This window comes from Xiphophorus hellerii, chromosome 12, assembly GCF_003331165.1.
Source record: "Xiphophorus hellerii strain 12219 chromosome 12, Xiphophorus_hellerii-4.1, whole genome shotgun sequence".
In the NCBI taxonomy this organism is placed as follows: Eukaryota; Metazoa; Chordata; class Actinopteri; order Cyprinodontiformes; family Poeciliidae; genus Xiphophorus; species Xiphophorus hellerii.
In genome coordinates, this window is record NC_045683.1 from 25,067,675 (window position 1) to 25,084,521 (window position 16,847).

A 16,847-nucleotide genomic window follows, 5' to 3' on the forward strand; every position below is an offset into this window, starting at 1 on the left:
TGCTTGACAACAACTACCATCGTACAGGACATGCTACTGCGCAAGTGGCTTCCAAGATAAGAGTTCATCCTGTAACCAGTTGGTTACTGTTAGCTCAACATGAGCCATGCAGCAACAGTCTTCAGTCAGAGGCTTCTTCAGATTTGTTGCAGGACTGACTGTTACCAGAGAGATCCTTCCTGCCCACAGCATCACCATCCACAACAACGTTTTGATGATACTTGGCTGATATGAGCAACGACAACATTTAATTTCCCTTTGGGATAAGTAAAGTATTTTTGAATTGAATTTGAATTTGAATTGAAATATGACCTTCTTCATTGAAGGACTGCCCAGTTGCTGCCAGGGGCAATTATGTGACCCCATGACCCGGTGACATCATATCAAAGGTAAGTAATACTGTACATTTATCAATCTCGATCCTGATACAAACACACTATTCAGAACCAAACATATACTTCAAAGACGTCACGGGACTTGATGTTCCACAACATCTCATGTTATTCGTCTTCTTTAGACACTAAAACGCGCCTTTTTCAATTTGGCAGCATACACCGCAAGACAACAGCATGACAGCAGTTTAAAAACATTCGTACAAAAAAAAAAGGATTCATACAAATCCACATAAATGTTAGAAATGTTTCTCAGCCCTCCTTTGCAAAAAAAAGAGGCTTTTGTATGGGATGAATAAGCAAAAGAAGAAGAGAAAATAGATCTTCTCTGCATGCCTTTCTACATCCAAAAAGATCAAGGCTAACTCGGTACAAGTCGACACCGCTCCCATGTTCAGTCGTCACTGCCACTCTCGCACACTGACCATTAGAAGCTCTCATTATTCTCCTCTGCGTCTGTGAAACGTGGAAGCGGATTTGGACGGCGACAAAGCACTGACCAATCTCTCAGATCTCGGAACGCTTTGAGAGATCTGTTTATTCCCGATCATTACGACAGTGTTTTTTTTTTTCTGTCTGCGTCGACAGTCATTTCCTTTCTCCCCCTGCAGCAGCCTTCAAGTCTCCGACGCTGCCGCTGAGCACAGCACAGCCAGCGCAGTCCCATGGAGTGCGGAGCAAAGAAGGAAATCAATAGAGAAAATATCGCTGCAGGCTCACACATTTTTATCTTGCTTTGAACGAGTCAGCTTTAATTTCCCTTTGATCTCAATTTGCGGCTTTTGGGATAGCTTTGGCTGCACACTGAACCAGGAGGAATAAGCTTCCACCAGGGCTTTCTTATGAAAGACCCTTTCAACTGCAGGGGCCTTTATTTTTGCCTATGTGCGTCACTGTCCATTACTGGCTTACAAGGAATAAAGACATAAGAAATCAAAGCAACTACTACTAGAGGACTCTGTTACATTTCATGCAGACGGTTTTGACGGCTAAATCGACTTTTTTTTTTTTTGTTTACTTCCGGGAGGATTTACGGGAAAGCACATCAAAATGCCGGACGGTGTTAGCGAGGGGGGCTACGACGGAGAGAGCCGCCGTTGGGGAACCTCTCGGTTTCGTCGTGGCGTTAAAACGGGTTGATGCGACGCACAGCTGGCGTGGATCTCACTGCGCCAAACCTCCTCCCTTCGCCCCACACCCCATTAGAACCGACACACCAAAGAGGACGGCGGTGTTATCGCGTCACCTCAGGTCCGCTAAAGATGTCTGCCCTCTTCTTCGTACTTTACCTAAAAAAAAAAAAAAAGTACTGAGCATTCTCTTGAGAGGAGTTGTTTGGGAATTTGTTTCTCTTTTCTAAAGCTGAGACAAAAGCAGAGGGTAGTGGGGTTGGGGTGGAGGGGGGTTGTAGGATAAATGACCAGGCAGAGAAAAGACGAGCGCCTTGCTGGGGAGAAAGGGAAAGGTCTAATCTAATTTGGTTAGAGGAGGACAGGCGTTGGTGTGTGCGTGTCGGCGTGTGTGTGTGTGTGTGTGCAGATGCACGGCCGTGCTGCACAGTGTGACAGGACTGTGGGAATGGGACAGGAGGGCCGCGCTGGTGAATGGAGCCTCCAGAGCCAGAAGCAGTGGGGAGTCTCCCCAGACGCGCTGATTCCAGCCCGGCCACTCAAAGAGGGATTAGACCAGAGAAGGCCTTCCTGATTAGCAATTCACACTCAAGTGTCCCCCACAAGGACCTGGGGTAATAATATCAGTGTCCTTCAGTGATACAGGCAAGATTTCTTTCTCCTAAAAAGCTGTAATGTAAAAAAAAAAGAGAAAAGTTTTCAGAAAAAGCAGACAGCTCTTGCACAGACACCGTCGGACTTTCTTCAGCCAAACTTGATTTTGCAAGCAGCTGACAGAAACAGTTTTGGTTCATTGCTTCATCTAACGGACTCCCCGCCACCCTTCTCCCCCTTTTTCCTCCTCTTCCATTGCTTCCTCCTCTCTTCCTCTCGTCTTCGCTGTTAACCAAGCAGCACTTAAAAGAGTATGATGTAAGAACACCGCACTAAACTAATATTGCTGTTTCAAAGCATGCCATTGCGCAGATGTCGTTGAGCCTCATAACAAACTAAATTCATTACAAGTCTGTTTATTGCAGATTGGTCAACACTCATATAAAAGTCCTCCAAGCTAGTAATTACACTGATCTAGTCCATAAACCCTCGAAAAGTTCACAATAATGAATTGACATGCTCTTATCGAGGGAGGGGGGAAACAAACAACTGACGCAATGCTGCTCACCACAAAAATAAAGAGGATTCATACATGACTCTACTGAACCGTTCAAACTATATGAGAAAGGATTAATGACGAGCTTTAATGTCAGCAGGACTCTTCAGTTATGGATTGTTTTGTTTATTGGCGTTTCCTCAAACGTCCAGCCTTTTTACACGAGCTGTTGCCTTCGACACTGCTGCCTCATTTTGAAGCACGATGAACAAATAACGTGTGCTGTGTGACTGATTTGTCTTCATAGATGATGCGAATAATGCCTTTGCTATTCAAGTCTCATTTTTATGGCGTTAATTGCTGTTTGCTACTTCTGGCAATGAGTTTTAAATAGACAACGCATTGTAAAACTTCTGAAGTTTGTTAAATGTTTTGTCACATTGCGACAACAGACTTCAGTGTTTTTCTTTACTGAGAAGTGTCTGGTGTGTTTGTTGGTGTTTTTAATGTTTTCGGCTCACCGGTGTTCTTGCAGAGACTTATCCGACTTTCACAGAACAGCTGTATTAATGGTTTAGTCTCTTTGGAAGCTGGAAATCCCAGTTGGAAATACAACAATAGTACTTCCTGAAGTCAAAGTTCCAGCTTGGATAGTTGGGACGTCCCACATCAGTCTTGAGTTCTTGATTCAAAAAAATGAAGCTCGCAAGTATGAACTATTTATTACAACTCATAAAACTTAATGCATCTTATTCAACCAGTGGCACCAATATTTAAGTTTTACCAACATGTTTCTTCTGATGGCGTTATTACTTTTGGAGAGACTCGTCCCGGCTTTATTTGACAAAGTATCTGTGAGAAAAGCTACAGGTGGTGGTGAGGAGACCTCCCAACCTCTGAGAGGTGGAGCTCATCACCAAAGACAAATCATCTGAGTACCAGTGGAAACCTGCAAAAAGTCAGTCCACAGTTATAAGAACGGTTTGTTTGCTGCAAGGCCCAAAAAGATTTTCCTATTGCTTATTGAGTGAGGTATAAATAACTTGAGACATACCATTTTTTTTAGAACGTAACTCAAAGAATTTTTGGGTTAAATGAAAATAAATTTAAATCTAAATTTATCAGGATGTATGAATAAGTTTGGGCTTGACTATAGCACTGTACGACCTCTGTTTGGGATTATATTATTTAATGTTTTTGCCACATAAAATACACAATATTCTATAATGCTATCGCACTGTAGCAAACTCCACAGGTTTTCTTCTGAGCTACGTCCCAAAACTGAGCTCTGCCTTCTAATACCAATTAAACACACCATTATGCCAGTAGTTACTTCTGAAGTTAACTCCTCACACTGGATTCTGTTTGGGGGTATCAGATTAAATGGGGTTGATTATAAATGCCATTTATAGCTCTACTTGAAAACAACAACAACAAAAAATAAAGCCATGTATCTTTTCCACTTCTTTGTGTTGGTCTGTTGAAATTTCCGATCAAACTCGTTGAAGTTTGTGGTTTTAGTGTTGGAAAAAAAAAAACTGGGGGGGAAAAAGTTGTTGGAAGACATATCGCATATGTTTTATGGCAGCAGCCTCTTCCTACTGCTGCATAACAAGAGGGTGGGGGACAAAAACGCCAAAAAATGTTGATAAGTAGGATCCGCCAGAGCTAAACGCCGAGTGCATGCGAGCGGGAGGAAGAACAGGATCCCCGAACAATGTGCAGGGCATGTGGACAAATAGTCTCACCTCCAGCTGAGTGTGTTGTTTCTTCTCATTGTGCCCTGTGAAAGAGCAGAGGAGGGCCATGGTTAAGAAGATTATAGACCTACCCCACCCGTACGTTTAATCAACATGCCCTTTCAACACCGGCAACAATGCCAAACATGTCTGAAACGTCTCCCCCCTCCATCCCCCCCTATGCCCTCCACATCTTCGCCTGTAGCATACCTCACATGTTGGAGCAGCAGCGAGCGAGTCATCTGCGCAGCACAGCAATTAGCAGAAATACGAACAGCCCAGCCCTCTGTGATGCCGGGCTGGCGTGAGCTTATCGGGTTTCCACATGAAAGAGCTCGACGGCTTCACTTTTGAAACATTTTTTTCCAAAAATGTCACCATCGCAGTGACATGTTTGATCTTAATTTCAGGCCGGGCAAACAACAAGAAAAGAAAAAAAAAAAAAGGAAGATTACCTTCAACTCATTTTATTTCACTGATCAAAATTCCCTCAAGAATCGAAGGAGCTTTGCTTCCTCACCCTTTATTTCTTTCATCCGTGGTTAAATATGTAAATAAAATGTCTAAAGTCATTCTTCAAAGGGGAACAAAAGAAAAAAAAGAGGGCTGAGGGAAAAGACAGCCATAAAATTCCTCCGATTCTCCATAACATTAGCCAGAGGGGGGCCAGCTTCCAGCCAGAGCCTAGCAGCAGGGGAGCGAGTGAGCTCCATAGAATCACACATCTTAAATCCCCCCCACCCCCAACACACACATACACACGCATCCACACACACACACAAAAAAAATAATAAAATATCTTTTCAGCTTCAGCCATCAAAGGGCCCTCCCTTTCACTTTATTAGTTACAGAATTATCTCACAGTTGCTGATTTCTCAGAGATGGAGCCACACTGCTTTCCTTCATCGCACTGTTGTGCTTGCACAGATGAGATAAAGTTGCAGCGTGTGCAAAGAAGGGGTGTGTGTTTCATATATGTAGAAAGTGAGAATATGCTATAGGTGGGGGTATATGAACAAAAAAACGTGTTGGGAAAAAGTGTGGGGGGGCGAATCATAAAAGAAAAAGGCGAAGGAAGCTGAGGCTGTAGATGCAAAAGGCTGGACATGCAAGATTCCTCTTTTTTTTCCCCCCTCCACCCTCATTATCAAAGCAATATCATCATGACTGGCAAAACAGTCATGAAAGGAAGGCAGGCTGGAGGAAAGACAGGAATGAGATCAGAACAAAGGCGATGAATTACAGCCAGCAAGAAGGCTGTGTGTTCTTATTAGACTCTGTGACAATTGTATCTTGTCTGCTTTATTACACCAAAAGACAGCGATAATGAGGACAAATATTTATTTATTTATTTGCTTTATTACATGCCAGAAGTGCGTTTTCTGAATATTAGGAGGGAACTGACCTCAGCTCTGTGAAGGAGATTGATGTTACATTCGTCCTTTTCAAATCAAAGCTGCCATGTCTGTTTTGTCCTAGTCCTACATGTCAGCCATAATGAAACTCTAGTGCAGAGGGAGGGACGGAGCAGGCATTTCAGCTGTTATCTTTGTGTTGGGGCCACAATATGCTGGCTGAACTGCATCTGGACTGACGTTTTTGTTTTTGATTGTTTTGTTTTGTTTTCCATCATGTTTGCATTTCATTCATAATTACCCACTAGGACGATGCGAACGAACAGAATCTTTTAAAAAATTAAAAAATAAAAATCATGTATTTTAGTCCAGCTCAATCCTCCTTCACTGTTTGACAGCTGGATATGCGAAATGCGAGGCACACATATGGCAGAGGGTATTGTGTTCATGACTGTATTCATCCCACAATATTTATTCTCCTGCCTCACACGCTGAGCACCGACAGCTGAAGTGCCACCGCTAAGATATGCTGCGCTTAAACCATTTAGGCACGCTGGTGCCAGGTTTCTCATCTCTCCCGAACACATTTCTGAAATACTTCTTAGAGCTCTTTGGTGACTCTTGTAAAAATGCAGTAAATGCTCCCCCCACACCCCCAATCTTCCCCCTGTTTACAAGCGATCAGTGTTTGGTTCTTGATGAAGACCATGGCCAGGCTGCGGTATGAATCTTACAGCCGCAAACGTTTTACAAGGTAACATGAGAGAGGTCTGGAGAATCTCAAACGCACAGACATTAGACAGACAGAAAGCCTCGTAAACACTTTTTTCCTCCCCAGTCATCACCAATCTGCCCTCACATGATCAAGACGCTGGTTTAAAGCTACCAGCGAGGCCTATCTTAAACTCATTTTAGATGTAGTTTGTCATTGGTAGAGCCACATGTCATGATCAGATTTTAAATGGTTCTATTTTATAGGAAAATTAATTTGCTCAGGAGGAAACCTGCCCTATATCAAATACATGTCTCCGATGACATCACACAAGGCACGAGGGAACCAAGCACCGTTCTTCTAGTATGTCTGCTCGTTTTCTTTCTTCTTTTGTCCCTCTCTGTATGTTTTTAAACATTTTCCTTCTTTAAAGTTGCAGAAGAAACAAAGAAACAACCTGGATTTAAACCTGGACTGGTTATATTACATTATCAAATATAACCAGCCTGAGCCAAGTTGTTAGGGAAAAAAATCAAAACACTGGTTGGTCCTTTTTGTTAGGGTGCTCTTCCAGTTCCAACACTATTTCCTGCAGAGCTGGAAATAGATCATTTTTGCAACTCCGCCAAAAATGATCACTCAACCATGCTTACACCCGCATCACGGCCTGAGCTACCACTATCTTTCCAGTCAGTATCAGAGGTAAGAAGTATTGCTCAGTTCATGCAAAAAGAAAAGGTGTTTGCGTAAGTTACAGTAAATTGTGTACAGGCAAATCGCAGAAGTATTTAAGGCGAGATAATTGTTAATTAATTTTACAAGGAGCAAAATATGCAAAGAAACTCAACAGATGCAACAACCTGAACAGGAAAGTAAACACATCTGTACCTGTAAAATACTTAACACAATTATTGCTATTTTCACCAATTATTGTATCCATTATAGTATCAATCAACTCCTTGCAGTCCATCACAATGCATGGACTGCAAATGCATCTGAAAATGCATTTCAGATGTTTCAGAATCCATGCTGAAATTTCTCAAAAGTGGCTCTGCTGCCATTATGATTACTAATGCCAGTAATTAGTAGTCATCATTACTACTGAAATCAAACTGGATCAGTTTGATTCCAGTACTTCTTGTGATGTCAGAAGTACACATAAACCAGTTTGCAGTCTTTTTTTTTTCATCTGTGTTCAATTCAAAAGCCTCCACATTTGTCATCCAATTATTTATTTATTTATTTATTTATTTATTTATTTATTTTTGCTGTCATTGCACATTTGTTAGCGGAAAAAATACGCTTTAAAATGAAACTGACAGTACTACCACGCATCAACAAGTTTAAATCTCCATCATATTCTTCATGCTATGACCTTTATGACTTTTAAATTCCTGACCGTTTGCTCTCGTCTGTGCTTAATTCTTTGTCATGTCTTACTCTATTTCAGTGACACACATGCATGAACCAAGATGCATACAAAGGCAAAGACAGAGCAGCACATGCATTTTCAAAGAAGGGGTAAAAAGAAAACATGCCACTACAACAAAAAGTGCAGGGACACCTGCGTGGACACAGGGGAAACCTGCAAACTCACTGAAAGGACCCCACTGACTAGAACTGAGCTGACACACACAGTTATTTTGAAAAGACATTCCTTGAAGGAACAAAATAAAGGAAGAAAATCTGCTGACCCCAACAGTGACCACATGTTGATCGTTTGTTGTCAGCAGGGTGAATGGAACAAGGTTCTTAAGCGATCATATGTTCTTCTTCCTTATATAGATAAGGATAGTATCAATCTAGGGTAAACTCCTCCTGGTTCTTCTACTTCACCGTCATCATATTATTATCTTTTTTACCTTATTATTCTAATATATTTTGCCTCGTCAGTCAATCGCATTAATAAAAACACAATCTATACATAGACGTATAAATAAATCACAACTGCAGAAGTGGATCTCTAAGCAAAACCACAAAGGCAGTGTCCAGATCTGATGAGAATACAGATCTCAAAGTTACAAAAAAAAAAAAAGGCTAAGCAATTCCTGAATTATTGATGTAAGCTTTGCCTCTCTGGGAGAACAATGTCACTGCTTTGAGGCTGACATATTCAAAAGGAATGTAGCCTACTTCTTCTTATTTGTTTGTGTGTGCAACTTCCCTCATTGGAAAAGAAAAGAAAAAAAAAAGGCAGGAAATGAATGCAAGGTGTTGTTGAAATTTTGCAGTGACAATGCTGGCAAGAGCACACCGATCTGAGACTCCTTGAAGTGGATGTGGTTTAATCAACATCCTTATTTCTGCGTAAACGCTTTTGCTTGAACTGTTACACCTCGGTAAGTGTAGCCTGGACAAGAAGCCAGCTCGAGGTATAAGCAGTCTTTGCAGCTGCAGACAGAACAGAACACATTTACCAAAGCAGAAGTTGTACATGTACTAAGAAAAACCCTTTATAACTTCAAAGTTAGATTAAAATAACTGTATTTAATGTAGCATAAATGACATGTAAACCTTTGGGGATTTTTGTAGAGGTTGCCATCTATGAGACGGGACTGTACATTTTAAGGGAGTTTTGGTCCTTCAGCAAAATATCACATATCTTCTGCAAATGTGGTGTGGAGGTTTGCACTGTCGTCTGCCATCTGCTGTGGTGGCAGCACCAGAGCTAGTGACTTAAAAAGCCTCAGCAAAGTCTGGTTTGTTAAAGTTTGAGATTTTGTTTTAAAAAAATGCAACTATTGGAAAACGATGGAATCACAAACGCAAACCTAACCCTCGGCACTGCCATACTGGATCTAGTAACATGCTATGGGCTCGTCCACCACATCTTCCTTTTCTTTTTCACATATTTCAGTGTTTGGTTTATGTGGCCACACAAAAGCCTGCAATATTTTATTGTTTTTGTATGGCTGAAGACATTAATGCTCCACCTCTAATCGTCAGATCAGCTTTTATCTTGCAGGCCTTTCGGAGCTTAGACCTCCAAGAAAAGGTTTGTTTATACCAAAAGATCTTGGTCATGCTCAAAAATATTTTATTTTATTTTATTTCCCATCCTATTTATCTAAAATTTGATAAAACTTTGTACATTCTTGTCATTTTACATGTATTCACAAATGCTTTGATCTTCATTGTTCTGGTTACTATTTTCGAATTAGATTGTATCATAAGTTTTGTTTTTTATTTGTCTCCTCACAGTTTCATGTCTAGAGTGTTTTTCTATGTGTTTTTCAGTGTTTACATTTTGTGTTAGAGATATAATGGATCCCCAAAGTCTACACACTCCTGACAAACTGCCAGGGCTTTAGTTGTGTTGTTAAAAAAAAAAAACTATGATTATGGAAAATCAGTTTGACTGAGAAACAAAAATTCCTCACAGAGAAAAATCACAAATTATAAATTATATGGATGCATGTGGATACTCATACACAAACAACTCTCTAAGTACATTTTGACCTTGTGCTTTATCGTCTCAGAAACACCATTGACAACAACTACAGAGAATCTCTAGTTTCTCTAATTTCTGCGAAACAGATGAAAACACAAGAAGAAAACTAGTCACAGAGGCTCACAGAAATATCACAGAATCTGCAGGAATTTCAAATGAGCACTTCTTGGTTCTAAGTGTAACTAAGAGTCGTGTTTATTCTCTTTAAGTCTGCACTGAGAAGGGTTGAAGACTGAAGTCTTTTCTTTCAAAGAAAACCTCCCAAAATCTTGTAGGATAATGTGGTGTAATCTTATGAAACCACATTTAAACTAACTTAAACTGTTGGGTCACAATTCCAAAAAGCATGTTTGGTATAAAAACAACACATCATACCCAGAGTGAAACATGGTGGTAGCAACACCATTCTCCAGAGTTACTTTTTTTTTTTTTATCTTCAACCTTTTGCTGACTTTTTTTTTTCTTGTCAAGGTGGATGAAGTTAATTACCAGTCAGTTCTGACCCAAAACTTTCTTGTGTCTTTTAGAAAGTTGAAGATAAAACAGCATTTTATTTACTGAGTCCAAGATGCATTCAAGTCAATAATAAAATGGCTTAATGAGGCCATAATTAAAGTTTTTGGATGGCCTATCAAGAGTTCAGAACACAATCTGACAGAAGATTTGTGGGGCCTCCTGAAGATTGTGGAAAATAGATGTCTCATAGATTTTGAGAACTTTTGCAAGCCAATTGCGCCAAGTAAAGATAATTAAAACACACTTTAAGGATGTGCATACTTATACTTACTGCAGTTGTTTTCTATTCATAAAATATGAAACTGTGGCATCGTTTTTCTTTAATGTATCTGTTTGTTTTTGCTTAAATTACATTGTATATGTTTTATTAAGGGTTAAAGGTATTTTAAAATGATATTAGTTTAAAAAAAAACAAGAAAAAGAAAAAAAAAACAAGGTTGGTTTGGGGACCTAAAATGTCTCTAGCCCAGGGACCTGAATTCTCTTACATCCGGCACTGTGTGTGTGGATTATTAAAAACTAGCAGTTTCCACCTAAACTTTAACGTCGGCGCGCCTTCGAACTTGTGCGCATCCATGCTGCGCAGCATTTCGGGTTTCTGCGAAACAAGCATAAAGGAAAGCCGGGAATAAAAACGCTTCTTGTATCATTTTATTGACCGAGTTTCTTGCAGAGAACAAACAAACAGAGCGAGTAGGAAGTTTGCTGCGAGGCTTTGAAAAGTGCTGCACTGAACAAGCTGTTCCGCACGATTTGAAAATAATCTGCGTGTCAGTGTCATCTTTCTTATGCAAAGCAGCTGTCTTTGAAGGCGGATCTTTTGGCAGGTTAGACCGGGACGGAGACTCTGACCAGCTCAGACGAGCACAGCCACCAAACGCATCGAGCGCCTGACACGGGGAGGAGCGTAAATCCTTCGTTTCTTGGAAAACACTTTACATGATCCCGGAGGATTTTTCTTTCTGTCTCACTTATTTAATTTAGAGTGCTTCGCACAAAGGGCTGGAACAGCTTTTATTATTATTATTATTATTATTATTATTATTATTATTATTATTATTATTATTATTATTATTATTATCTTTTTTTTTTTCTTTTTCGGGGGGAGAAGTTGTTTCTCACGGACCGAAATCGCACTGCAGCAGGCGCGGAGGAGCACCTAAATGCCGATAAAGTGTCAGGAAGCGTGGAAGCGGACCGAACCGAAAGGAAACTAAAAAAAAAAAAAAAAAAGCGCATGGGGAAATTTCATGCACGGTGTCAGAGAGAAGTAACGAGGAGGCTACTTCAGCCGCCAAAGTGAACGTTTTGGGGAGAGCATGGACCTGACAGCGCGCTCGCAGCCAGGAAACACCGTCTTTCCATCGCGGGATTTCTCTTTTCATTCAACTCTGCAACTCTGAGCTGAGGAGAGGATGATGTTGCAGTGGATAGTTAAGTAAGTTTCTCTACGCAGCACCTGCTCTGTTTCGGTTCAGACTTTTTTTTTTGAAAGAGAGAGAGAGAGAGAAACTTGTGTTTTCCTGGTTGCATTGAACAGTTGACTGCATTTTTCTTCAAACTGAGGAGGGAGAATGTGTTCAGCTGTGATCCCGGTGCCTCTGCTGCTGCTGCTGCTGCTGCTGTGGAGCAGGGGCAGCTCCTCCATCAGCTCTATAGATCCTGACTGGTCAGGAGAGGGAAGATGCCAGCACATCAACATCCCTATGTGCAAGGACATTGGCTACAATATGACTCGCATGCCAAACCTCATGGGTCATGATGATCAGAAAGAGGCTGCGCTGAAGCTGCAGGAGTTCGCAACGCTCATCCAGTTCGGATGCCACAGTCACCTCAAGTTCTTCCTTTGTTCGCTACATGCGCCCATGTGCACAGAGCAGGTGTCCAACCCCATCCCAGCGTGCAGGGTCATGTGCGAGCAGGTCAAGCTGAAGTGCTCCCCGATCCTGGAGAGGTTTAATTTCCCCTGGCCCGACTCTTTGGACTGTTCGCGCCTCCCGACCAAAAATGACCCAAACAACCTCTGCATGGAGGCACCCAACAACGGATCGGACGAGCCCCCCAAAGTGTCCCACACTCAGCCTCCAGATTTTAGGCCGCAGCAGCCTCTGAGTGGGCAGGACCTGCACCTTAAGGACAGCGGTAGCAAGCAGACGTGCAATCCCGGCAAGTTCCACTTTGTGGAAAAAAGCCAGTCTTGTGCCCCAAAGTGCTGCCCCAAAGTGGATGTTTACTGGAGTCAGGGAGACAAGCAGTTCTCCCTGGTGTGGATGGCCATCTGGTCCATCCTCTGTTTTGTCTCCAGTGCCTTTACTGTTCTTACTTTCCTCATCGACCCGCAGAGGTTCAAGTACCCCGAGAGGCCGATCATCTTCCTCTCCATGTCCTACTGTGTTTACTCCGTGGGCTACCTCATTCGGCTTTTTGTGGGAGCTGACAGAATAGCCTGTGACAGAGACAATGGCGTGCAGTATATAATTCAGGAGGGCCTGGAGAGCACCGGCTGCACCATAGTGTTCCTCATCCTGTATTATTTTGGCATGGCCAGTTCCCTCTGGTGGGTTATCCTGACTCTAACTTGGTTCCTCGCTGCCGGGAAGAAGTGGGGCCACGAGGCCATCGAGGCCAACAGCAGCTACTTCCACCTGGCGGCGTGGGCCATCCCAGCCATAAAGACCATCATGATACTGGTGATGAGGAAGGTGGCCGGTGACGAACTGACGGGCGTTTGCTACGTGGGCAGCATGGACGTCAAAGCTCTCACGGGCTTTGTGCTCATTCCTCTTTCCTGCTACCTCATCATCGGTACGTCATTCCTGCTCTCCGGCTTCGTGGCCCTCTTCCACATCAGGAAGATCATGAAAACCGAGGGGGAGAACACGGATAAGCTCGAGAAGCTGATGGTGCGCATCGGCATCTTCTCCGTCCTCTACACTGTCCCCGCCACCTGCGTCATCGCCTGCTACTTCTACGAGAGACTCAACATGGACTACTGGCGCATCCTCGCGGAGGAGCAGAAGTGCGTGGACAGGAGCGGGCCGGAGTCGGACGAGTGCATCATGAAGGCCTCAATCCCCGCCGTGGAAATCTTCATGGTGAAGGTCTTCATGCTGCTGGTGGTGGGCATCACGAGCGGTATGTGGATCTGGACCTCGAAGACGCTGCAGTCGTGGCAGAACGTGTTCAGCAGGAAGCTGAAGAAGAGGACGAGGAGGAAGGCGGCCAGCGTCTTCACCAGCAGCAGGCCTTACATCAAGCCTCATCCATCCCTCAAAGGACAGAACACCAAGTACGAGCCTACGCGGCAGCCCCCGACATGCGTGTGAAGCGAGCCCAAACAGACTTTTAAAACCCTAAAAGCAAGACTGATCCAGAGAGCCATTAAAAGCACAGAGGTTCATGTTTTATTTATGCCTCAAGCATTGAGAACATACATGTTCTTTGTTTTTTTTTGGGGGGGGGGGTGTATTTTCTGCAGTGTCACCCAACAAGAGCAGCCTTTGTTTGAAAAGAAATCTGCTACTCCTTCATTCACTTGTTCATTTGAGGAACTTGGAATAACAACAAAAAAAAAAAAATCCTATTATTTCCTGGACAAAAAGAGTGGAGTAAACCGTTTGGATGTGCCACGGCGTTACTTGAATAATGTGCAATAGATGTTTTCCTTTCTGGCTAAACGACACTTGTACTGTTGGTGACAGATTACAGACAATGTTAGGGCCCCAGTACACAATGGAGGCAAATGGTCAGAGAGATGAGTGCTGTTTCCAGGCTTTTTTCATGGAAATTCAGCCTGTTTTCATATATGTTTGAACTGGACTGAAAGCAGCTGTTGAAAGGCGCTCGAGATCCTTATGAAACGCCCATTGTGAGGCGAATCCTCGCCATAAATTAATCAAGCACTCGATATTGAAACGATATTTGTCCACTGTGTTCTTCTTCTGTTGTTGTTCTTTTTTTCATTTCTTTGCTGTTTTATAGTGCAAAGGAGTGTTTATATATGTTTCTAAAAAAAAAAAAGCTGATATTTTATAGAAAAATTAATAATAAAAAAAGAACTAGTTTTCATTGTTTTTTCAAAGCTGGAATCTCTATTTGAGTGAGTGTCTGTTGATCAGATGGCCGCTAAAAGCTCACTGCTTTAATTGGAGTTATGCTTCTGCCACTCAAAATATTTTAATACTTTGCTTAAAAGATTACCTGTATCTTTTTTTAAAAAAAAAATAGAATAACCATAAACATAGCTAATGAGGGCCTCCAAAAACCTATTTTGGCTATCTGGTAAATGTTCCAAATGTACGCTGGCTTTCTGAAACAGAAATGGCAGTTCTGAGCTGAATATCTCGCCTCACTTTGTAGAAAATAGGACATTGTTGCGAAATGAGCTGCAGGCAAAGAGTGGCATCTCCATTCTTGTTGTCGAGTGTTTGAAAAAGAAACTGCTGTACTTTTGTACTCATTCAATTTTGGCCTTATCCAAAGGAAAAAAAAAAATCTAAAAGAGAAAAAAAAAAGAAGAGAAGGCCGAGTGCGGCCTTACTTTGTTCTCTGCGTCAGACAGATGGTTTAATTTCTCCATCATATTTTAATATCACACAACATAATGGCAAAACAAAAGAAAGCCTTTATTCCAAAGAAATCTGGATCATCCTCCTGTCAGGATAAGTGGCATTCCTTTAGATGTTGAAAATTATTTATTAATCCTTAACAACATGGATGACTGTTACAAAGGTGTTTCCCATTGTCTGGATCGCATTTTTCATTCAATATGACATTTATGGGCGTCTTTTTTGGGATTTTTTCTAGTTTCTTATTGGATCAGCACAAAATACAGTTTTAATTTAAATCTTGTTTCTTTCTCTTAAACCTTTGTTTCTCTTTTATCGACTCATCCGCATCCGTAAAGCGATTAAACAGTTTTCCTCATGTCACTCAAGACCGGATTAGAGTGTCTGAAGTTGGAGGAACACTTTAAAGCTGAATGTGTCGTTTCTTATCAGTGTTTGTGACATCTTAAAAGGAATCGAGCATTGTTTTAAAGCAGCTATTTTAATTATCCACAGGGATTAAATAAACTAAATAAGTTGATGTTGGCATCGTCACACTGATTCACATGCTGAGGGGCCACAAGTCTGGTCTTGAACGCACGTAACGGCAATTGTCTCTGTGGTCCTGTCGGAAAAGCACGGAGGCTTCATTCATATGTCAGCTTTTCTTTATTTTATTTTTTTTACACGAGGTTTAAAAATATGCAGGGACACTGAGCGTTTGTCAGAAGGTAGGACTCGTTTTGGGTTTTTGATGTCCGAACGACCTTTTCTTGAAGACGAAGAAAGAAAAAAAGAGGGTTTTCTCTGGTTTGTTAACCTTTCTGAGGAGTAGTGTTCCTCCGTCCCCGAGGGCATTCAAGTTCCAGCGTCAACCCGACCAGTTTCAACAGTCAAAAAGCACATGACTCACAACCTCTATGAGGCTGAATCAAAGTCAGCCAGTGTCTATTGATACTCTGAGCAGCAGAAAAGGTGTGAGCGTTCCTCAGAGCCTCAACAGAGGCCACCTGGATAAGAGCCCCCGAGGTGTCTGCGAGGCTGTAAATTTAAATGACAGTTACCACCCCTCTCCAGGACTTCACTTCTCTTCTTGTCCGCTCTTCAAAGGAGGGAGGGAGAAAAAAAGTCTGCTCAGAGCAAGGGCATAACACTTTTTTTCATTTTTTTTTTTCAGCTTAATTCACTCTCAGCTGTGCTTGGGCTTTTAGAAGTAGAAATGTTGATTTGTTAACCCGACGTTATCGAGATGGGAGTGTTTTTCAGTGGGTTGGTATGAATTTTAAAAAGAAAAAAGGTTCAAGCTGGGCTTCTTCCAGGGACGTATCAAATAAGATGTTACCTTAGGAGGGAATGAGGGGAATCCCAGTTCAACCTGTACATAAATTACGTACCCATGATTTATATCAGTCATCTGCAGCATGTCAATTCACCTCTCTCTTTTTACCAAACTAAAGAGAAAATGGCAGCTAAATGGTGTGTAAAGTGAAATATTCTGAATGAAAGAGATTTGTTTGTAACAGGTGTTGCTAATCATTATTTGATAACTGAAGACAACGTTTCGGCTTTTCACCAGTGACACGCCTTTGCAGAACCGAGTCATTTCTTGAGAGAAAGTCCTACAGAAACATAATCCGTCCCTTGCTTCCGTAATAATAATAAATGACTTAAATTCTGCGGTTCTCACAGGTCCTTTTTTTTTCTTTTTATGACAAGTACCACAACGGTACATGTCAGAGCCAGCCCAATATTTTAAAAGCCCCTGAGCAGATTTTCATTCGAGGGCACACTTCCAGACAAACTTGGTAGAGTTGGGGAGGAGGAGCAGGTTTTTATGTTCTTTTGTTCATGAGCAATCACAGTGGAAAAATGCTGAACAACTGTGAAACACTTACAGTGTAAATGAAACGTGAAA

The 16,847-nt window shown here is 41.9% G+C and overlaps 1 protein-coding gene across 1 annotated transcript; it reads left to right on the plus strand.

Annotated features, from left to right (window-relative positions):
- The first annotated feature begins 11,145 nt into the window (after nt 1-11,145).
- Nucleotides 11,146-16,608, plus strand: fzd10 (frizzled class receptor 10). Its single transcript, XM_032578757.1, has one exon. It carries the CDS (start codon nt 11,960-11,962, stop codon nt 13,709-13,711), a length of 1,752 nt encoding a protein of 583 aa, XP_032434648.1. The 5' UTR covers nt 11,146-11,959; the 3' UTR covers nt 13,712-16,608.
- The last annotated feature ends 239 nt before the right edge of the window (nt 16,609-16,847 follow it).

Coding starts and splice junctions, on each gene's coding strand:
- fzd10 (XM_032578757.1), top strand. CDS start 11,960: ATGTGTTCAGCTGTGATCCCGGTGCCTCTGCTGCTGCTGCTGCTGCTG.